The sequence below is a fragment of the Molossus molossus genome, unplaced genomic scaffold, assembly GCF_014108415.1.
Source record: "Molossus molossus isolate mMolMol1 unplaced genomic scaffold, mMolMol1.p scaffold_m16_p_33, whole genome shotgun sequence".
Lineage (NCBI taxonomy): Eukaryota > Metazoa > Chordata > Mammalia > Chiroptera > Molossidae > Molossus > Molossus molossus.
This window is the reverse complement of record NW_023425370.1, coordinates 561,305-584,138: the sequence shown is the minus strand read 5'-3', so window position 1 is coordinate 584,138 and position 22,834 is coordinate 561,305. Positions and strand designations below refer to the sequence as shown.

The following is a 22,834-nucleotide window of genomic DNA, read 5'->3' as shown; positions in this document are numbered from 1 at the left end:
AGGAGAAACCAAGGAGCCAGAGAATAGAGGTGTGGGCACAGAGAGGGTGCTGCCAGGGAATTTGGAAGAGGAGAACTCAAGTCACCAGAAATGGAAACTGCAAGTTATAGGGAGCCAGGTGTTGGACAAGGGAGCCCCTGGGCTGGCAGTCAGAGAAAGACTCTGAACACTGGGGTCAGAAGAAAGGATGGCCCAGTATCCAGATGTCAAAGATAGAATATCCTGAGGGGAGGCTGACAAGTTACACTTAGGTGAGCCCAAGATTGGAAGGAAAGGGCACCTGTCAGGAAGGAGGAATTTCATTCAACAGATATTCACTGATTACCTACCTACGCTGCACCAGGCCCCTTGCTGAATTCTGAGGAATCCCACAATCCTTGCCCTCAACATACAGAGAGTAAAACAGCTTTAAAGAGCTAACCAGACAGAGCCAGGTAAGTGCTATGACAGAGAACACATCTGCCAGGAAAGCCTAGAGGACAGCGATTAGCTTGTCATGGGTGAGAGGAAGCTTCACAGAGTAAAGTTGTCCAGAGAGAGAAGAGATCAGTACATTCCAGGCTGAGGCAGGACCTGTGCACAGGCCTGGAGGCATGGACATCTGAGCCTGTTAAAGCAGAAAGGGCCAAGAGGAGGGCACAGTCTCTGACCTCACAATACCCACTGGGCCAGCCTTGCAACTTGCAAACTTTGGTGCCCTCCTCCAGCCCGGGCAAGGCCCGGGGCCCTGGGCAGCCTCCAGGTGCAGTGCCCTCAGGTGGGCCGCACCCTTCCCGCTGCCCTGGGGCATGTCTCTACTCACCAATTATGAGGGGCTTCGGCATCAAATCGAGAGGTTGGTACGGGAAAATGAGGAACTGAAGAAGCTGGTGCGGCTCATTCGGGAGAATCACGAGCTCAAGTCGGCAATCAAGACACAAGCAGGTGCCCTGAACATCAGCGGGTTCACCAGCGGGCTTGGTGAGGCGGCAACCGGCCCTTCTCAACAACAGGGTAACTATAAGATGCCTGAATTCAAGGAGAGCGGTAAGGGAAGGGTGAGGCTGCACCAAAGAGGAGAAACTCTGTTTGCTGGGGTCTGGGGAGTCATGGGGAGAAGGGCATAGATAGTAATACACTTGTACCCACAAGGTGAGGACACAGGACCATTAAAATGAAAGGGAAAAGTAGGCACCAGTCCCATCCATCTGATGGTAGGAGCCCCAGCCCACACTCCTCCCCTCAGCTGAACTTCCCAGCAGCTCTATAAACTGAGAATTTCCCAGCTCTGGAATCCAAATATGCTGGCCTACTGGGTCTGACCTGTCACTCATCCTCAGCCTCCCATCCCTCTCCATCCTTCTTCCTTAGCACCCCTGTCCCTCTCTCCCATTACTCTCCACTCAGAGACAGTCAGTAGGCAACTGACAACCTAAGTCTAGAAGCCAAGGACAGAAACTAGGACTGAAGCTGGAGGTTTGGGAATTAGTATGTGACAGAGCTCTAGGGCTAGAGATTTACAGAGCTGGGTGAAACAAGAATGGGCAAAGAAATTACAGGTGTTTGGCCCTGGCCAGTTTGGCTCAGCAGTTGGAGCGTTAGCCTGTGGACCAGAGAGTCCTGGGTTTGGTTCCCGCTAAGGGCACATACAAAAAAAAAAATTACAAAAAAAAAGAAATTACAGGTGTTTGCAGAAAAGCAGTTGAAGTGATGATCTTTGGAGTTAGACCTGAAGCTTAGGGACTGAGCCAGGAGGGTACTCAGAGGCCAGGAGACCAAAGAGGCTGCATAGCTGAACATGGTGACAGGAACAAGGCAGGTGCCAGAAGAATGGAAAACTGTGGGCAGAAAGTGTTGGCATTGAAGAGACTAGAGGGAGATTTCTGGGGGTGACAAGATCCCAGGGTGTGGCAACAGGAGTCAGTGGTTGTCACAGTGTGCTGGTGATGGTTATATAGGGCTAGAAGGTGATGAAATGCCGGTGGTTATTACATCCACATCCCTTCCCCTCCCTTTATTTACTTATTTTTTAATCCTCACCTGAGGATATTTTTCCATTTTTTTGTTCAGATAGAGTGGGAAGGAGAGAGAGGGATAGAGGGTGAGAGAGAGAAACATCGATGTGAGAGAGACACATTGACTGGTTGCCTCCCACACGACCCCAACCAGGGCCGGGGACGAACCACAACTGAGGTACGTGCCCTTGACCAGAATCAAACCTGAGACTCGCCCTGGCCAGTTTGGCTCAGCGGTTAGAGCGTCGCCCTGCGGTCTGGAGAGACCCGGGTTCGGTTCCCGCTAAGGGCACGTACTTCGGTTGCAGTTTGTCCCCGGCCCTGGTTGGTCGTGCGGGTGGCAGCCGCTCGATGTGTCCCTTCACATCGATGTTTCTCTCTCTCTCCCTTCCTCTCTCTCCCTTCCACTCTATCTGTACAAAAAATGGAAAAATATCCTCGGGTGAGTATAAAAAAAAAAAAAAAAACCAAAAAAAAAACCTGAGACTCATTGGTCCACAGGCCGACGCTCTAACCACTGAGCAAAATGGGCCAGGGCCTTTCCCCTCCCTTTAAAACATCCTTCCTTGTCTGTCACTCTGCCTGCTGAGCCCCACTCTGTTCACACTCAGGTGCGAAACCATCTCCTTTTCTGAGAGGGCTCTGCTCTTTCAGTCTCTGCCACTTAAGCCTTCTCTTATAGTTTGGCAGTGGACCCTGACACTCTGCTGTCCTAGAAAGGTCACAGGTGGCTTCTTAGGTACCACATCCTTTTGAACCTCTGCATGGTATTTGGGACTGAAAATCCTTCTCTTTCTGAGTTCCAAGAGTGCCTTCAGCCCCTCGGCTCAACTTAATCACTGCTGCTTCCAGGGCACTCAGGCCCTGCCCTTCACCCCCAGCAAGCCTGCCCACTGCAGGCTTCAACCCTCCACTAAAGTGGAGATCCCTTCAGAGGCTCTTGCAGGCCCAGTGAGTCCCTGGAACTTAGCTCACTCCAAACTAGACACATTTCTGATTAAGAACTTGTCCTTTCTGCCAGGACACTAAAGCCCTCAGGTCTGTGCTCCTTCCCCACCACCCCACTTCCAGCTCAAAGCCTTCTACCCTTTATTCTGGAAAGCTGCCTCCCCCTGTTAACCTACTCACTGGGTTCCCTACCTTCCAACCTGGCTATGGCATGGGACCAGTCTAACAGTCCCCCCTTACTAGTCACAAGCATACAGGCCTGTTTTGTTTGAAAGATTCAACTGCTAATGACTCTGAGACAACAGACAGGACAACAAACTAATACCCACAGGAGCACAGAGTTTAAGAAATCTCACAGTTTATCCCTGGCCGGTTTGGCTCAGCGGTTAGAGCATCGGCCTGCGGACCAGAGAGTCTCAGGTTCGGTTTCTGCTAAGGGCACGTACCTTGGTTGCAGTTTGTCCCCAGCCCCGGTTAGGGTCGTGTGGCTGGCACACGTTGCTCCTCCTCCTGGAATGCCCCTTTCCCCCTTCACTACCATCTGTCTGGGTTCACCTCCTCCAGAAAGCCTTTGCTAACCCCCTAAGCTTGACCCTTTTGGAGTTGAAAAACCAGAAGTGGCTCTGTGTGGAGATGTGTGTTGTGTATTGAGCGTGTGGTATGTGAGAGGGTGCAGGTGTAGGTAGAGTTGTGGGGTATGAGCATGTGTGATGTGAATCACCTATCTGTTGCCTTAAAGTCATTATCGGGTGTGTGACCATGTGAATGTGGTGTGCAAGTATGTGTGGTCCATGAATGTATAGTGCATAGTGTGATGTGTATATATTGTGTGGTATATGTGTGGAATGTGTGGTGTAGGTGTGTGACTGAGGTGTGTGGTATGTGTGTATATGAGAATGTGTGTGAGTATGTTAGTGTGTGGTGTGTGTGCCTTGAGAGTGTGTTGTGTGAAAAACTATGTGGTATGAGTACGTGAGAGTGCACTATTTTTGGTGTGTGAGACTGTTTTTTTGTTTATTTTTCAAATTCTTTTCTTTATTGATTTTAGAGAGAAAGGGAGGGAGCGAGAGAGAAATAGAAAGAGAGAGAACATCGACTGGCCACCTCCTGCACGCCCCCCGCTGGGGATCAGGCCCACAACCTGGGCATGTGCCCTGACTGGGAATGGAACCAGAGACCTCTTGGTGCAGGGTCGAAGCTCAACCACTGAGCCACGCCAGCCAGGCTGTGAGACTGTTTTGTGAACTGTTGTGTGATAGTGTGAATGTGTTTCTGTGTGTGATATGTATGAATGTGTCTGTTTATGCTGTATGTGCTAGTGTGTGGAGGGGTATTTGTGTATGTTGGAGTCAGTGAGAGGTGAACAATGCAGCTAGAGAGGTCACCAGGCATTGATTGCCAAGGACTGAGGGTGACATGCTAAGGAGCTTGGGCTTGTTCCTAAAGGCAATAAGCAGACACTGGTGGTTTTTAACAGGGAGTAATTGTGTTTGTGCTTCAGAAAAATCATTCCAGCCCTGGCTGGTTTCGCTCAGTGGTTAGAGCGTTGGCCCACGGACCAGAGAGTCCAGGGTTTGGTTCCCGGTAAGGGCATGGTACCTAGGTTGTAGTTTGTTCCTGGCCCAGGTTGGGGTTGGGTGGGTGGCAATCACTCGATGTGTCTCTCTCACATTGATGTTTCTCTCTCTCTCTCTCTTCCTCCTGCTCTTTCTGAAGATAAATGCAAAAATGTCCTCGGGTGAGGATAAAAAACAAAACAAAACAAAACAAAAAGAAAGATCATTCCAGCTGCCGTGGGAAAAATGGATTCAAGGGAGATAAGAGACATGAGATGAGTTAGACTGAGGCTGTACAGTCATCCAGGTGGGAGAGGATGGCATGAACTAGCACTGAAGAAAAATTGAGTCAGGGTATTTAGTAAGAAAACCAGCTGCTTGGATGTGAGGAACGAAAAAGAGGGAGTCTAGAACGTATCTGCTGCTCTGGCTGGGGTGGCTGGGTGACTGATGGCGCCACCTCCTGCGACTGCATAGCTCCCCGACCCCGCCAGCCAAGGCTGACCCCTGCAGCGCCTCGGAGGATCTTCCTCAGCCACTCCCCCCTGCCTGCTCCCCTTGCTCTTCGCCGTGTGACGGGCCTTCCTCCTGGGGTCAGGCTCCCACTCTCAATGTGCTCTAGTGGACTTGACCTTTAGTTTCTGTCTGGGCCCACCCTGCTCTTGCCCTGCACTTCTGCACAGCTCCACCTGCCATACCCTCCAGCCGGAGCTCTGGCCATTCCGTTTGGGGGGACACAGGCGGAGATGCAGCCCGGCTCCTGAGTGTTCACAGAATGTGTGCCAGCCCCTCGCGGCTCACATGGGAAAAGAAGGGGTGAGAGACGAGGGGCAGGGGCAGGGCAGCTGCGGCACAGAGCTCCAGGGGGTACAAAACCCTACAGGAAACTGACCTGTCACGTCACACAGTGTGTCAGCTCGGAAGAACACAGTTAGCACTTAGCTTACGGACACCTGGGCCACTTCAGAGGCAGTGTGCAAGCTCCGCTTATGGCGAGCCCGGGAGAAGGAAATGCCATTTGGGAGGAAGAGAATGAGCTGTATTTTTATCTTTATTTTTTAAAGATAACAGCTTGCCGTGTTCATCTCCCTTCACCCTCACCGGAGGGCAGACGGGGAGGCAGGCAGGGAGGGGACCGCCACGGGGGGGGGGGGGGGGGGGGTTGGCACCGCCGGCTGCTCAAGGCCCCGCGGGCTGGGAGCGGAGGGAGCTGCAGCCGGTCGTGCTCCTGACCAACCACGACGAGCCGTAGGGCGGCGCTCTGACCCGAGCCGGGGCAGCCCTGGCGGGAGCTGCACCCGCACAGCCTGAGCTGGGGCCCCGAGGGCTCCCGGAAGAGCGGCAGCGAGAGCCGAGGCTCAGAAGGGTCAGGGCGGAGAGCAGACTCGGTGGCCGGCCACTGAGGCGCAGGGGGCGGGAGAGCACCCCGCGAGCGCGGAGCGGAGCCGGCCCGACTGCGGGAGGTGCGGGCAGAGGAGCCCCCGAGACGGGGCGGCCTCGGAAGGGCGGTGCCGCGGAAGCCAAGGGCACCTCCAGGGCCGCGCCACCCAGATAAGGGCGAGGGCGCCTGGCGGCCCGGCGCGCGGGGAGGCGGGGAGGGGGCGGCGGGGAGACGGCGGGAAGGCCAGGAGGCGGCGGGGAGCGGCGGGGAGGCCGGGAGGCGGCGGGGAGCGGCGGGGAAGCGGGGAGGGGGCGGCGGGGAGGTGGGGAGGCGGGGAGGGGGCGGCGGGGAAGCGGGGAGGGGGCGGCGGGGAGGCAGGGAGGCGGCGGGGAGCGGCGGGGAAGCGGGGAGGGGGCGGCGGGGAGGTGGGGAGGCGGGGAGGGGGCGGCGGGGAGGCGGGGAGGGGGCGTGTGCCGGGAAGGACCCGGGAAACCACAGGAAGGGGCTGCGGTCCCGAAGCCGCCGGTCGGAAGGGCAGGGCCGGGGCGGAAGGGCGGGCGGGGGCCCCGGACTCCAGACCACGGCCCCACTTTCCCCGCGAAACGTCCTCTCCGAGAGCGGGGGCAGGAGGACGGGCCGGGCAGAGCGGAGAGGGGGAGCCGGGGCACTGTCGGGGTGTCGGGGTGTCGGGCGGCATCGGGACTGGAAAGGCGGAGGCCGCCCTCTCAGCAGCTTTTGGTGGCGCTGAGGGCGGCGCAGCGACAGTTCGGTCCGGACGTCGCCGCGGGGGTCAGAGGGGTGCCACCTCGGGGTCAGAGGGGTGCCCTGCAGGGCCCTCGGGGTGTGGGCTGGGGCTGTGAGCTCCAGGGAGACCGGGCAGGTGAGGGTGGGCGGCGCCCTGAGTGCTGGGGTCAGCCCCACCCCGGCCTCTGTCCCCTCAGGACCCGACTCCCCTCAGTCAGGACCCGTCTCCCCTCAGTCAGGACCCCCGACTCCCCTCAGTCAGGACCCCCGACTCCCCTCAGGACCCCGACTCCCCTCAGTCAGGACCCCCGACTCCCCTCAGGACCCCGACTCCCCTCAGTCAGGACCCCCGACTCCCCTCAGTCAGGACCTCCGACTCCCCTCAGGACCCTCCTCCCCTCAGTCAGGACCCCCGACTCCCCTCAGTCAGGACCCCCGACTCCCCTCAGGACCCCGACTCCCCTCAGTCAGGACCCCCGACTCCCCTCAGTCAGGACCCCCGACTCCCCTCAGTCAGGACCCGACCCCCCTTAGGACCCCGTCTCCCCTCAGGACCCCGTCTCCCCTCAGGACTCCCTCTCCCCTCGGGACCCGACCCCCCTCAGGACCCGACGACCCCCCTTAGGACCCCGTCTCCCCTCAGGACTCCCTCTCCCCTCAGGACCCCGTCTCCCCTCAGGGCTCCCTCTCCCCTCAGGACCCGGTCTCCCCTCAGGACCCCGTCTCCCCTCAGGACCCCCTCTCCCCTCAGGACTCCCTCTCTCCTCAGGACCCGTCTACCCCCTCTCTCTTTCCCCCTCCAGCTGCCACAGCGCCCTCGGAGCCCTCGACTCGAGCCGCCCTTGCTCACTTGGCCACGCTCTGTGCGTCCCGCCTCCCCTCTGGGTCCTCAGACGTCGGCAGCAGGCGTTCTGCGCGCCCAAACGCTCTGGCTCCGCCTCACCAGGCCCCGCCCCAGCTCTCAAGCTCCGCCTTCCTGCAGGGCTCGCGCCGGGGCCGGTCCAGCACATTGGCTCCGCCGGTTTGGCCCCGCCCACCAGAGCGGCTCGGCACTCTAGCCCCACCCCATGCAGAGCTCCTCCCAGGACTCGGGCCCCGCCCCTACGCTTGGTCTGCGCGTGCTCAGGGCCCGCCGGCGCCGCGCCCCTCCGGCCCTCGCGTCGAAAGGTCTTCACCGTCTGTCTCCTCTGTCCCTGCGTGAACCGGGGTCTCCGCGGCCCGGCCGTCTCTGCCCGGGGCCGACATCCGCGCGCCGAAGGGAGGGGTCCGAGGTCCGGGAGGGGCCGCGGCGGAGGCGGGGGCAGCCCAGGGCGCGAGGCCGGGCCGGGAGCGGTGAGGACCAGGTCGGGACTGTGTGACCGCGCGGCCCCGCCCTGCGCGGGGAGCGTGGGAGACCCGAGGGGCCGCTCCCGAGTCCTGGCCTCGCGGGAAGGACGGAGCTGCCCCTGCGGGGAGCCCTTGGGGCAGTGAATCAGTGCAGTTAAACCTCTGAAAACACTGTAAATTATATTAGCAAATCTAAGCATTTGCTTTTCTTTTTAACTTAAATTGTCCGAAGTTACAAACAAACGTTCCTAGAACCTAAATAATTATTTTTTTTCTAAACTGCAAACACTTATTCTCATACTTACGGAGGCTGGAAGTCCCAGATCAGTGATGGTCCCTGGTGAGGACCCACTTTCTGACTTACAGGTGGCTGCCTCCTTGCTGTGCCCTCGCATGGCGAGAGGAGGCTCTAGTCTCTTCCTCTTCTCCTTTTGGTACGTGCCCTTAGCGGAACCGAACCTGGGACTCTCTGGTCCGCAGGCCGACGCTCCAGCCGCTGAGCCAAACCGGCCAGGGCCTAAATAATTCTTACATAGGAAATAAACATGTAAGTGCAGAGAACCTAGTTTTCTTTCAGTTTCTGATACTGTAGTGAAAACCCAGGAAAATGTCAACTCACAAATCTGAATCTATTAAACAATCCTGAAATTGGGGTCACAAACCTGAACCATGACTATTCCCTTCCTGCAACCCTAAGTGCCTGTGACCCCAATGAATCTTTTTTTTTCTCTTTTTTAAAATTTTATACTCACTCGAGGACATTTTTGCATTCATCTTCAGATAGAGGGGGAGGGAGAAGAGGAGAGAGAAACATCGATGAGAGACACATGGAGTGGTCACCACCCACAGGACCCCAACCAGGGCTGAGACAAACTGCAACCGAGGTACATGCCCTTAGTGGGAACTGAACCCACAACTCTCTGGTCCATGGGCCGATGTTCTAACCGCTGAGCCAAACCGTCCAGGGCCAATGAATCTTTTTTATATAACAACTTTATTGATATAACTCACATACCATATAATTCACCCATTTAAAGTGTACAATTCAGTGGTTTTTCATATATTCATAGATATGTACAACCACAATGATTTTAGAACACTTTCATCACCCCAAAAAGAAACCCAAGCAACCACTAATTTACTTTCTGTTTTTGTGAATTTGCCTATTCTGGACATTCCGTGTAAGTGAAATGATACATATGGGGCTTTTGTGGACTGGCTTCTTCATTTGGCATAATGTTTTCAAGGTTTATCTGTGTTGCATCATGAATCAGTATTTCTAGGTGGGATTAGGATTTTTTTTTTTTTTTTTTTTAATCCTCAACCGAGGACATTTTTCCATTTTTTGTTCAGGTAGAGTGGGAGGGAGAGAGAGGAACAGAAAGAGAGAAACATCGATGTGAAGGGACACATCGAGTGGTTGCCACCCGCACAACCGACCAGGGCTGGGGACAAACTGCAACCGAGGTACGCGCCCTTAGCGGGAACCGAACCCAGGTCTCTCAGGACCGCAGGCCGACGCTCTAACCGCTGAACCAAACCGGCCAGGGCGGGATTAGGATTTTTTATGGATGAATAATATGCCATTAGTGGACACAACACATTTTGTTTGTCCATATTCATTTGATGGACTTTTGTTTCCTCCTTCTGGCTATTATGAATAATGCTGCTACAAACATTCATATACAACTTTTTGTGTGGATGTGTTTTCATTTCTCTGGGTCTGTATCTAGGAGTGGAATTGCTGGGTCACATGGTAACTCTATGTTTAAATGTTTGACAAACTGCCAGATTGTTTTCCAAAGTGGCTGCCCTAGTTTACATTCCCACCAGCAATGCATGAGCATTCCAATCTCTCTGCATCTTTGCCAATACGTATCTGACTTTTTGATTATAGACATTCTAGTGGGTGTGAACTGGTCTTTCGTTATGTTTTTTTTCCCAATCCTCACTGGATATATATTTTTTTTTCCCATTTATCTTCAGATAGTGAGGGAGGGAGAGAGGGAGGAAGAGAGAAACATCAATGTGAGAGAGAGACATCGACTGGCTGCCTCCCACACAACCCTGACCTAGGCCGGAGACCAGACCACAACCAAGGTTCGTGCCCTTGACCAGAATCAAACTCGCGAACCTTAGGTCCTCCGGCCGATGCTCTAACCGCTGAGCCAAACTGGCCAGGGCTCTCATTATGGTTTTAATTTTCATTTCTCTAATGACCAATGATACTGAGCATATTTTCATGTGCTTACTGGCCATTTGTATATCATATCATATCATCTTTCAGAAATGTCTGTTCAGATCCTTTAAATATATATATGTATATATATATTCATTTTGTAGCTGATCTTTTTTTAAAATATGCTTTTATTGACTTCTTTATAAAGAGAGAAGAAGTGAGAGAGAGAAACATCGATGTGAGAGAGAAACATCAGCTGCCTCCTGCATGCCCCCTTCCTGGGGATCGAGCCCACAACCTGGGCATGTGCCCTGACCGGGAATTGAACCTGGACCTCTCAGTCCATGGGACGGCACTCAATCCAGAGAACTTTTGGTTTGTGGGACAATGCTCAACCAACTGAGCCACACCAGCCAAGCCTTTTGTCAAATTTTAAGTTGTGCTATATGTCTTTTTATTATTGAAGTGTAAGAGTTCTTTATATTTTTTGGATACAAGTCCTTCATCAAATGTATGACTTGCAAATATTTTCTCCCATTCTGTGGATTGTCTTTTCACTTTCTTTTTTTTTATCCTCACCCAAGGACTTTTTTTGCATTTATCTTTATATACAGTGGGAGGAAGAGAGAGAGAGAAACATCAATGTGAGAGAGACACATCAAATGGTTGCCACCCACAGGACCCCAACCAGGGTATGTGCCCTTAGCAGGAACCAAACCCAGGACTCTCTGGTCCGCAGGCTGACGTTCTAACCACTGAGGAAAACTGGCCAGGGCTTCACTTTCTTTTTTAAAAATATGTTTTTATTGATTTCTAGAGAGAGGAAGGGAGAGGGAGAGAGAGATAGACACATTCATGAGAGAGAAATACTGATAGGCTGCCTCCTGCACAACCCCTACAAGGGATCAAGTCTGAAACCCAGGCACATGCCCTGACTGGTGACCTCTTGGTGCATAGGTTGATGCTCAAGCACTGAGCCACACCAACCAGGCTCTTTTTACTTTCTTGATTGTGTCCTTTGAAACATAGAAACTTTTCATTTGTTTTCTTCAATCCTCACCCATGAATATTATTTCCTATTTTTTCCATTGATTTATTTTTTTTTTTTTTTAGATAGAGTGGGAGGGAGGGAGAGAGAGAAACATCAATGTGAGAGAGACAAGTCAATTGGTGGCCTCCCGTATGACCTGGACAGAGGTCAGGGATCAAACCTGCAACCAAGGTATGTGCCCTTGACTGGTCTATGGACCAACACTCTAACCACTGAGCCAAACCAGCCAGGGCTGGAAGCTTTTAATTTTGATTAAATACAACTTGTCTATTGTTGCTCATGCTTTTGGTGTCATAGCTAAGAATCCGTTGCCTAGCACAGAAATAGGGAAACTTTTTTTTGCCAAGGGCCATTTGGATTTTTTTTTTTTCCATTTGGATATTTATAACATCATTCACAGTCCATACAAAATTATCAACTTAAAAATTAGCCTGCTATATTTGGTCAGGCTAATTTGGTGAGGTGTGTGATGTTAGCTGTTATTGATTTCGTGGGCTTTATATGGCCTGTGGACCGTATGTTTCCCACCCCAATTGTGTACTGCTAAGTCTCCTTGTAATAATTGCATAGTTTTAGCTCTTGTGCCTGCATGCACTGTTCCTGGGTGGGCAGGGGCCTCACGCAGGGGCCAGGCACACCTTTGGCAGCTTCACACCTGTTCTAGCTCTGGCATCCCTGAGGGTCCCCCACCTGGTGAGGCTCAGCTGTCTCTGCAAGGACAGAAGTCAGGAGGCCAGGGTCCACTCCTCCCTAACAGAGAATGTAGGGGTCACCTTGGCCACCTGTGAGTTCAGCCTCCAGAAGACTCTCCTCTTCTTGGCAAGAGGTCAGCAGCTTAGTGCAGTGAGCCCACTTGAGGGGTGGGCAACTGTGGAAGGTCCCTGTGGCTAGGGAGCAGATATTTAGAGATGTGAGCCTTGGAGGAGCAAAGCTCCCTCACAGGGGCCAGACCCTGGTCTGGGATCCCACCTGAGGCTCAGAGAGGTTGGTCAGCTCATCAGAGGCAGATGTGCACCTTGGTCCAGGCACTGCCACCGTGAGGAGAGAGCCCTCTCCTCCAGGGGCCCACTTGGGGTCTCAGTGCTTTCTCTGTGTCCCCCCAGGTGTCTTCCTGACTCCGTCCCAGGCTGCAACAAATGAACCTGTCCTGGAAGAAATGGGGATGATGGCTCTGGCACCCCTGGCAGACATGCTAAACAACCCACAGCCCAGCCCTGCTGCAGGCCCCATCGTGAGCCCCCTGACGGGCCCTCTCAACACACTACTGCCCTCCCCAGGGCCCATAACGCAGAACAGCGCGCTTGCCAGCCTCCTGACTGGACCGCTGAGCAGCCACCTAGCCAGCCCCATGGCAGTGCCCACGGGGGGCACACTAACCAGCTCTCTGGGCCTGCCCTCAACCGGCCCCTTGACTCCAAACAGCAACTTGAGTGGCCCCATGGCAAGCACATTGGCCAGCTCCCTGGGCCTTCCGTCTACCGGCCCCTTGACTCCAAGCAGCAACTTGAGTGGCCCCATGGCAAACACATTGGCCAGCTCCCTGGGCCTTCCGTCTACCGGCCCCTTGACTCCAAGCAGCAACTTGAGTGGCCCCATGGCAAACACATTGGCCAGCTCCCTGGGCCTTCCTTCTACCGGCCCCCTGACTCCAAGCAGCCCTCTGGCGGGCCCCCTGGCCATGTCTCAGAGCAACCCCCTGATGGCTCCTATGACAGGCACAGTGGCTGTCTCTCTGAACGGTCCCCTGCTCACCTCCACAACTGCCCCTTCAGGTGTTTCTCAAAACCTTCTGGCCAACCCCATGAGCAATTCAGCGCAATCGGAGGCTCCGAGGGTGCGGCTGGCAGAGCCACTCCAAAGATTCCCCTCTGGACCCCCCTCAGCTGGCTCAGGGCCTGCTGCCACCTCCAAAGGTAACTGGAGCAAGGGGCGGGGCCCCCTGCCAGGCCACTCCCTAGTCCTGCCTTGCCCTTAGCCTGCTCTTCTCCTTTCTGCCCCACCTTGTCAACAGTCCCACTCTCTACCGAGCACGCCCTGACAACCCAGGACCCTGAGCCCCTCAGCGTGACGTTCGTGGGCAGGCCCATCCAGACCTCCACCCCTGTTGGCAACAAGACCTTCTCCTACAGCACCTCAGATGCCCAGACCCAGCCGGGTGCCCCCCAGGGACAAGTGGCTCCTGCCCCTGTCCCCACCACCCCAATGGCCTCTTCCACTGTCGAAGTCCTCCCCTCTGCCCCTGCTCACCAAGCTGCCACCAATTACAGCCCCTCGAGCACCACCCACATTGCCCAGTCCACCACCCGAGCACACCACTCCCCTACCAGGCCCTCACCCACCTCCCACTCCCCTCCACGAAACCCCCACTCCCCACCCCGAACCTCGTCCTCCCCTGCTTCTGTCAATGACACTCGGGGCCCACGCATCTCTGAAACTTGTCGGAAAAGCATTCTGGACTTGGAGCGGAAGCTGGCCCACCGCAAGACCAGCAAGTTCCCTGAAAGCCCCCGAGGTCAGTGCTGTAACTGGGTCTACTCCTATCTGAGGGGCGCCCTGCCACCCTTGGAGATGCTCCTCAGGCACCTGCCTGGGCTGCAGCCCACAACACTGCCCACTCTCTCCACCCCTTGCTGTCCCCAGAACCAAAGCAGCTGGCCTTGGAGAGGTTGGTGGGGGAGATCGCCTTCCAGCTGGACCGTAGGATCCTGTCCAGCATTTTCCCTGAGCGGGTGCGCCTCTATGGCTTCACTGTCTCCAACATTCCTGAGAAGATCATTCAGGTGTGTGGTACCTGACTCCCACTCGTGACAAAGGGCCTGCCGGGTCACCTGGCAGCAATGGGGAACCTGCTGGCCCTTGAAGGACTGCTAGGGGCCCTGCACTCCAGCCAGGTCAGCACAGTGTAATCAGAGGGCACCTTGGGATGGAGAAAGCACTGCGCTCAGTCCAAGTGTCCAGCAGTGTCCAGGGCATCTAACAGCAGGAGCCTGTGGTCCCAGCTGCACAGACTCCCCGGAGAACTGGGCAGGGGAGGGTCTGAGCACAGTCAAGTCTGTGCTTTCCCCCTTTGCCACTGCAATGACCTCCTAGGGGCCCTCCCCAGACTGGAAGGGGGCATGCATGTGGGCTTCCCTTGGGAAATAGCCCTTTGTACTCACAGCCACCTCCTCTATGCCATCTCTATCTGTGTACCATAAACCTGGTGTGTGCTTGGGCAGGAATGACTTGGTTACAGTGGGCTCATCCATGCCTAGGTTTGAACTCGTCTTTTCCTTTCGTTGAGGTGCTTTTGTTCTTTAATTTCAACGTGTTTAGAATTACCCACCTCTTCCTTTACCACTTGTACTTTCCATGTTGTGCTTAAGGCTGGAGGAGGGTTTGTCCCTGGCTCCCTGCTGTCCTCATCACAGGAGGGTTAATGAACCTGGGCATCTCTCTTCTTCCAGATTGTCTTGGCTCCTCTTGGCTCTTTATTCTTCAATATGAATTTTAGGGTTAGTCTGTCAAGCTCCAGGAAAAGCCTAGTTCACATTTTTAGTTTTGCATCGACTTATAGATTAAACAGGAAGTTGCGCATCTTTACCATGTTGGTTATTCCCACCCACCTGTTATTTCTGCTGCTCATGTCACTGGGCCACTTTGGTCACCTGTAGTTTGAGCACTTTGACTCTTGTCCAGGACCACTGAGGCCACGGCTGGGTCATGAATACAGACTGGCCATGGCTGTTTAAAAATCAGCAGGTGGCCCTGGCTGATTTGGCTCAGCAGTAGAGTGTCAGCCTGAGGACCAATGAGTCGCAGATTCGATTCTGGTCAGGGGCACATGCCTCAGTTGTCATTTGTCCCCGGCCCTGGTCAGGGTTCTGCAGGAGATGCAATCGATGTGTCTCTCTCTGACATCAATGTTTCTCTCTCTCTCTCTCTCTCTCTCTCTCTCTCTTTCTCTCTCTCCCTCCCTCCCTCCCACTCTATCTGAAGATAAATGGAAAAATATCCTCATGTGAGGATAAAATAAATAAATAAATAAAATAAAAATCGGCAGATGCCTGGCCAGTTTGGCTCAACGGTTAGAGTTGTCAGCCCATGAACCAAAGAGTCATGGGTTCGATTCCAGGGCACATACCTCAGTTGCAGTTCAACCCTGGCCTTAGTCAGGGTCATGTGGGAGGCCACCAATCAATGTGTCTCTCTCACATCAATGTTTCTCTCTCTCTCTCCCTCCCTCCCACTCTATATGAAGATAAATGGGAAAATATCCTTGGGCGAGGATTAAAAAAATCAGCAGATGACATGGTAGAAGCGCGATATTTATGTCTCTAAAATACTGCATGCGTTATCTTGTTGGCAAAGACACGTTTATTTATAAACCCAAGTCTAGTTGCACACAGAGAAAGTAGGTGTTAACATCTCCATGTAAAAAGACTTCCTACTGTTTGAAATGCCGTTTGAATGGAAGAAGGTGAAAGCACATTGTCCTCTGATAGGACTTGGCCATACACGTCCTGCGTTCCCAGATTCCTCTGCGGGTTATCACTTCGCTGTAGAATCTAAGCCATGGCACTCAGTGGCAACTCTTTAGAGAAGAGACAGACAGAGGAAAGCAGGATGTGTGTAAGGCAATGTTTTTCTTTTGGGGTTTGATGGTGTCAAGGAGCTCAGCGCCCCCTGAGCCATTGCCTCTGCCACCATGTGGGCGACTTCTGGAGAGCCTGTGACAGTTACCACAATCCTCGTCTGGTCATTCTACCCAATAGCCACCATTATCAATTCCAGAGCCATTGGCCCCATTCACCTTCCATCAGCAATGATAGGCACTGCCAGGATCACATGCTTGTGCCCGAGCTCCTGAGAGGCAGCTTCCCTGGAGTCCACATCCACAGAAGCTGCCTTCGGGACCCTGCGCGACACCCATAGGCTGGCCCCCTGCAGAGTCCTGCAGGATGACTGACATCCGGTCACCTCTGAGGATCATAAACATGCATCCTGGTGAAAAGGTTGCCCTGCCTGCTTGGCTGAACCATTTGTTGGTTTCTATCTGCCTCCAATTCCACTTTTCCCAGCCTTTTATTCAATTTTTTAAAGCATTTTTCTTTCTTTATTGATTTTAGAGAGAGAAGAAGGGAGAGGGAGAGATAGGAACATCGATGAGAGAGAACATCGACTAACCGCTTCCTGCATGTCCCCCACTGGGGATTTGGCCCACAACCTGGGCATGTGCCCTGACCGGGAACTGAACCAGTGACCTCTTGGTGCAGGGGTCGACGCTCAACCACTTAGCCACACTGGTCGGGCTACCCAGCCCTTTATTTCCCTTCATCAGAACATCTTGTTTCTTTACATGTTGAACTCCAACACTGGTGGTTGCTAGATTCTTGAAATTATATGCAGACCCACTGAACCTGGTCAAACCTGATCCTGTACAAAGGAGGGTTGTTGGCTTCATGAATGCTGTAAGCTTTTTTTTTTTTTTTAATTTTTAAATTTGTTTTTCCTTTATTGATTTTAGAGAGAGAGGAAGTGAGAGGGAGAGAAATATCGATGAGAGAGAACATCGATTGGCCGCCTCCTGCATGCTCCCCACTGGGGATTGGGCCCACAACCTGGGCATGTGTCCTGACCGGGAATTGAACCAGCAACCTCTTGCTGCATGGGCCGACGCTCAACCACTGAGCCACATTGGCTGGACACTTTTTTTTTTTTAATCCTCACCTGACGATATTTTTCCATTTATCTTCAGATAGAGTGGGAGGGAGAGAGAGGGAGAAAAAGGGAGAGAGAGAAACATCAACATGAGAGGGACACATAGACTGGCTGCTTCCTGCACGACCTGAACAGAGCCAAGACAAACTGCAACTGAGGTACGTGCCCTTGGCCGAAATCAAACCCACTACTACTCATTGGTCCGCGGGCCGACGCTCTACTGCTGAGTCAAACTGGCCAGGGCTGCTGTAAGCTTTAATAGAGCCTTATTTTCTTATTTATTTATTTATTTATCTATTTATTTATTTATTTATAATCCTCACCTGAAGACATTCCATTTTTTTGTTCAGATAGAGCGGGAGGGAGGGAGAGAAAGAGAGAGAGAGAAAAAAAAACAAACCATAGACATCAAGTGGTTGCCACCCGCATGACCAACCAGGGCCGGGGACAAACTGCAACCAAGGTACGTGCCCCTAGCGGGAACTGAACCCAGGTCTCTCTGGACCGCAGGCCGACACTCTAACCGCTGAGCAAACTGGCCAGAGCTAGAGCCTTATTTTCAATGAAGACTCACTGACCTTTTTTTTTTTACTCATTTTTTCTTTTTTACTTTTTATTGTATTTATTGGGGTGACACTGGTTAATAAAAGTATGTAGATTTTAGGTGTATAATTCTATAACACATCATATGTAGATTGTATTGTGTGTTCACCATCCCAGGTCAAGTCTCCTTTCATCATTATTTATTCCCCCTGCACCCACTTCTACCTCTCCCACCCAGGACCCATTGACTTTCATTACAGAACCTTCCCGTCTTCTTGTATGTTTGCGAAAAGTTATGGCATCTTTTAAGCCCAACTAAAAGTTGTCCGGGTGCTCATGCCTGTCACCTCTTCTACCCAATTGCAAAGTTTTCCTACTTTGTAGGGCATGCTTTGAGCTCCTTCCTTTTTTTTTTTTTTTTTTTATCCTCACCTGAGGACATTTTTTCCATTTTTTGTTCAGATAGAGCGGGAGGGAGAGAGAGAGAGAGAAACATCGACGTGAAGGGACACGTCGAGTGGCTGCCACCCACACGACCCAACCAGGGCTGGGGACAAACTGCAACCGAGGTACGTGCCCTTAGCGGGAACCGAACCCGGGTCTCTCTGTACCGCAGGCTGACTCTCCAACCGCTGAGCCAAACCGGCCAGGGCTGAGCTCTTTCCTTTTGACACCCTACTCCTACAAGACCCTGAGTCCAGCTGCATTGGTGAGGGTGACTGAGGCCATAAACTAACACTGTGTCTGTGTCCAGCTGGGTCCATGGTGCCCCTGATGCTCTCCAGAGTGCCACTCATTGGCCTGCCAATAATGTTTTTGATTTTTGTGTAAAGATTTGTCATCCTGCTACCTTGCCAAACCCTCTCACTGTTTTTTATAGCTTGCAGATCATCATCTTGGTTTTCTGTGTAGACACTCATATAGTACAGTATTTAAGAGAAACAGATAATATATGGCAACCTCATCCTGTTTCTCACTTGACGATGAACATACACTTTCAATCTCCCCATTAAGTATGACGTGTGCTCCAGACTTTTTGCCAGATCAGTCCATTCTTGGTGACAGTAACAGAATCCACTCGAGCTGTTATAGGCAGAAAGGGATTTATTATCAATGTTTGCATGGTATCAGAAGCTCCAGGAAGAATACAAAATTGGACTTTTTTTTTTTGCTATACAACCAGTTAAAAATGCCAGCCCACCAGGGACTTTCCTAGTGGACACACCATTGCAGAAACCCAGGTCACAGGGGAGTCTGGAAAAGGTGATTTTTCGCTTCTAGCGCCTTAGGTTCAGGAGGGGACTAGATGGCACTACAATAGAAACCAGATGAGCCAGGTTCAGTATCTGCCATGTCAGATTAAGAAATTTACTCTCTTCCTCGTTTGTTGAGAGTTTCTGTTTTGTTTTTTTTTTCTTAATCATGAACAAATATTTAATTTTTTAGAATGTTTTTCTATCGCTGATGAGATAATCACATGATTCCCCCCTCCCTTTCTATTAACATATTGACACACAAGAGAAGATACTCTGATCATAAACCACACCAATCCCTGGTGGTTTTCTATTGCACTGGGATGCTGTTTGCATTTATCAGTTCTAGCTTTGCTTTTTCAGAGGCCTGTACCAAGCTGCTGTGACAGAAATGCAGGGGCTTCAATAAGCCAGCTGTTTATTTCTCCACAGGGGTCAGGCTCTGCTACCCATCCTGTGGCAACGGTCAGGATTGAGAGGTCTAGGAATGGGCCCCCCCCAGGGGGGGCGGGGCGGGGCAGAGCTCACAGCCCTGGTCTCATCCCATTGGCTGGAATTAGTGACACCCGGGCTTGCTGCAGGGTGGTGGGCAGGTGGTCTCAGCTGGGAGTTTCATTTCCTCGGGGAAGGCAGGGACCCTGGCCTCCTGTGCAGCGTTCCCTTTCCCTAGCTTTGTCTTGCTCATCCTGTCTAGTGATCCTGTGCATCCGTTTCCTTCTTTCCTTCTGCTGCCTTCAGATTTGCTTTGCTGGGTTGAGCACTCAAGTCATTTTATCTCATATCTCTTCTGCTTTTAAATAATGCATTTAGGGTAGGGAGAATTAAAAATATTGAACAAATGGTACAACAGGAACGCCAGCCAGAGTGGATGGTGAGACAGGATCCAGGGCAGAGGGGGAGGGTTCTATTTTTCAACAGCTGATGGGGAAACCCAGTAGTCTTAGCACAGACATAGCCCTGTGTGTTTGCCACATCTCCTGCCTGCCTTGGAGAATCGCTGCAGGATGGAAAACAGCCCGTGCCCTCTATTGCCAGATTCTGTCCATCCCCCTACAGGGTCAGCTTGAGCATTTAAAACCGCAAAGCCCACCAGGAGTCTCCATCCCTTTAGGACAGAACCCTTCCTCCCGCTCTGCTCTGCCTGTTTCAGTGCCTTGCAGGGGGGCATGCCCACAGCTCCCCAACCAGGGTGCTTGTCCTACTCTTCTCCACTAGCTCCCTCCTCCCACTCTCAAGTGGTCACTTCCTTGGGGGCAGCCCTGGCCTTGTCTGTCAGCCTCCCTGCTCTCCTGGATCCAGCACCCTGGGAGGGGTGGACTCAGTCTGCTCCCTGCTGAACTTCTGGTCGTGTCTGGAGATCTGTGCACCAGACCTGGCATAGCAGGGACTCAGCCACAGCCCGGGCTGAGCAGACCATGGGTCTCGTCCCCTCATGGGCTGGGGCTTGCAGCTGTCCACCTGTGCTCTGTGCCATCCTGGTATGACAGGGTCACTTGCTTACCCTCCAGTGTTGGCTGAGCTCCTGAAGTCTTTCCTACTGGGGCCTGGGAACAGGCAAATGGAGGGAGAAGACTCTGGACCAAACAGGCTAGAGTCAGGGAGACAGGCCTGTCCTACTGCTGACCAGGAAGTGAAGAGCTGAGCATAGAGCTCTAGTTTCACCAGCCAGAGGTCAAGGGTGACTCAGCTGAGCCCAGCCATGAGCCCAGTTCTCTGCTCACATGATCATCTGGGGAGGGGAGGACAGGGTGGTTTTCCTAGAGGAGCGGCTTGTCTGGGCATTCCCATCAGGTAAGGAACTACCTTGGCAGGCATCTAGGGAATAGCTGGAAGGAGGGCAAGCTGGGCCAAATCAGAACCTTGTAGGTTGGCCCTGGCCCCAAGAACTGGAGCAGTGGGAACCACAGAAGGGCTCAGGCAGGGAGATACCCCATCTGACTACCACTTCAGATCCTTGGTTCTGTGGGCCTGTGGGCTGCTGCACCTGTGACAGGTACATAATTTGCAGGACCCAGTACAAATGAAAATACAGGGCTACGGCCAAGCATTAAGCTGAGTGCAGGGCCCTTCTGAGCGTAGTGTCCTATATGACTGTCCAGGTCACATGCCCAGGCCACAGCAGTAGGGGTGGACAGGAGGGGCTGAATTCATGACGAGATGGCTGTGGAAGGGTGCAGTCACTGCCTGGCTAGGGAGCAAAGGTGATGAAGAATTATGTGGAGACAACCCAGCTGCTGCCAATTCCCAGGTCCAGGCACTGGGAGCAGGCACCTGAGGAACAGCAGGACCCTAGTGCTGAAACAGATTGAGGTCAGCTCTGGGCCTGGGATGGTCATGTCAGCATGAGGGGTGACAAGTGACTCCAGCAGGGCATGAGCAGGGTGCAGAGGATGCATCCTGTGGTACAGAGGAGGGACCAGGAGAGGAGGCTGAGAGGAAGAGCAGGGAGCCAGGAGGAAGCCTGGGGAAAACCCCAAGTGGTGTCTCCTGGATCAGGCAACCCTGGGGGCATTAGGAGCTCCCTCAGTATCCCTTCAACCTCAGATTCCCAGCCATGCTCTCTGTCCTCAGATCCTTGTGACCTCAGCTCAGTCCTGAATCCCCAGTGGTGGTGGAATAGGTGATGGGGCTTGGGGAACCTCTGCCCCTCACCTACCATGTCCCCTCTCTCTTCCCTCAGGCCTCCCTGAATCCTGGCAGCCACAAGCTAGACGAGGAGCTGTGCCAAACGCTCACACAGCGCTATGTGAGCATCATGAACCGCCTGCAGAGTCTGGGCTACAACGGGCGTGTGCACCCTGCGCTGACTGAGCAGCTGGTGAATGCCTATGGCATCCTGCGGGAGAGGCCTGAGCTGGCTGTGTCTGAGGGCGGCTCCTACACTGTGGACTTCCTGCAGCGAGTTCTGGTGGAGACCGTGCACCCCAGCATGCTCACCGATGCGCTGCTGCTACTCTCCTGCCTCAGCCAGTTGGCGCATGACGATGGCAAACCCATGTTCATCTGGTGACTGCCACCTGCCCTGCCAGCCTAGGCTCCCTGTGCCCTGCTCTCCTGTGCATAGACATTAAAGCTTCCCACAGATGCTGGCCACTGGGCCTGCCTGCGCTCCTGGCTGTGCTGCCTCCTTGGTGGGCTCCCAGTGCCCTCTCTGCTGCACCCCATCAGTTCTGCCTGCCCTGGGGCAACTGTCTGGCTGAGGGGGTGTTCCGAAGGCCCCAAGGCTCCCTTGGCCTGACAGTGGGAGCAGTGGAAGCCCCTGAGACTTGGAGGAGAAGAGCACTGGTGACATGCATGGAGCTGAGGCCTGGGCGCAGAGCAGCAGGCAGATTGGGCACACAAGACAAGGATGTGGGTGTGGGAATTCCTCCCTCTGGACTGGCAGGGGTGAATGGGGGATTCTGGACCCTCACTGAGGGCAGGGACATCAGAGGGAGAGGAACCAGGAGAAAGCCTCATTCAGACCTGGGCATGGGGTGGCCCAGGGAGATAGAGCCCCTTCCCAAGGCACTCAAGGCACCTTCCCAAGGTGGCCCAGGAAGCAGAGGCGGCTCTATAGGGTGCAGAGACCAGACTCCACCTGCTGCAGGGACAGAGTTGAGGAGCACAAGTAGAATGGGAAAGCAAAACAGGAGCAGAGAAGTGGATGGGGTAGAAGGAGACATGGGGAGGTAACCTGTAGATTCTAATGGAGAAGAGCTAGTGGATGGTGCAGAAGCTACGGGATGTAGGCCAGGATGATTGTCCCTGTGAGGGCATGCATGAGGACAGGACAGTGTGGGGAAGCCCTTAGGTGCCCAAGGACTGGCAGGAGGCTGTAGCTGTGATGGGAGGAGTTTGGGGAAGACCCAGCACCTGGCTTCAAACAGGAATCATGTCAGCCAACATGAGGGATGCAGGGAAAAAGGTGTGTGTGTGGGGGGCTTCCCCCCCACACCCCCCCGCCTGCTACTTCAGGGGACCAAGCCAGACCCCTGGGATGGGAGACAGGAGTTGAAACCTATGGGTATAGATCTTGTAGCAAAGTAGTCATGAACACACCCAGCCCTAGACCTTGATTTCTAAAGGGGGTTGAGATTCCTTGCAGAATTGAGGTGGAGGCCCGAAGCTCCCCACCTTCCTACCAGTCCGGGTGAAAGGCAATTTAAGAACCTGCTCC

General features: G+C 53.4%; 1 protein-coding gene across 1 annotated transcript; it reads left to right on the top strand.

Moving 5' to 3' along the window:
- The first annotated feature begins 788 nt into the window (after positions 1-788).
- SPATC1 (spermatogenesis and centriole associated 1) lies at positions 789-21,687 on the top strand. The gene is made up of 6 exons (XM_036281366.1): positions 789-993; positions 12,283-12,502; positions 12,758-13,092; positions 13,191-13,691; positions 13,820-13,959; positions 21,356-21,687. Exons 1-6 carry the CDS (start codon positions 789-791, stop codon positions 21,683-21,685), a joined length of 1,731 nt encoding a protein of 576 aa, XP_036137259.1. The 3' UTR covers positions 21,686-21,687.
- The last annotated feature ends 1,147 nt before the right edge of the window (positions 21,688-22,834 follow it).

What these genes read in the sequence shown, in the direction of transcription:
- SPATC1 (XM_036281366.1), top strand. Translation starts at nt 789, where the DNA reads ATGTCTCTACTCACCAATTATGAGGGGCTTCGGCATCAAATCGAGAGG. An exon ending in CGGCCCTTCTCAACAACAGG is followed by an intron (nt 994 to 12,282) that starts GTAACTATAAGA and finishes GTGTCCCCCCAG; the next exon opens with GTGTCTTCCTGACTCCGTCC. An exon ending in GCCTGCTGCCACCTCCAAAG is followed by an intron (nt 13,093 to 13,190) that starts GTAACTGGAGCA and finishes CCTTGTCAACAG; the next exon opens with TCCCACTCTCTACCGAGCAC.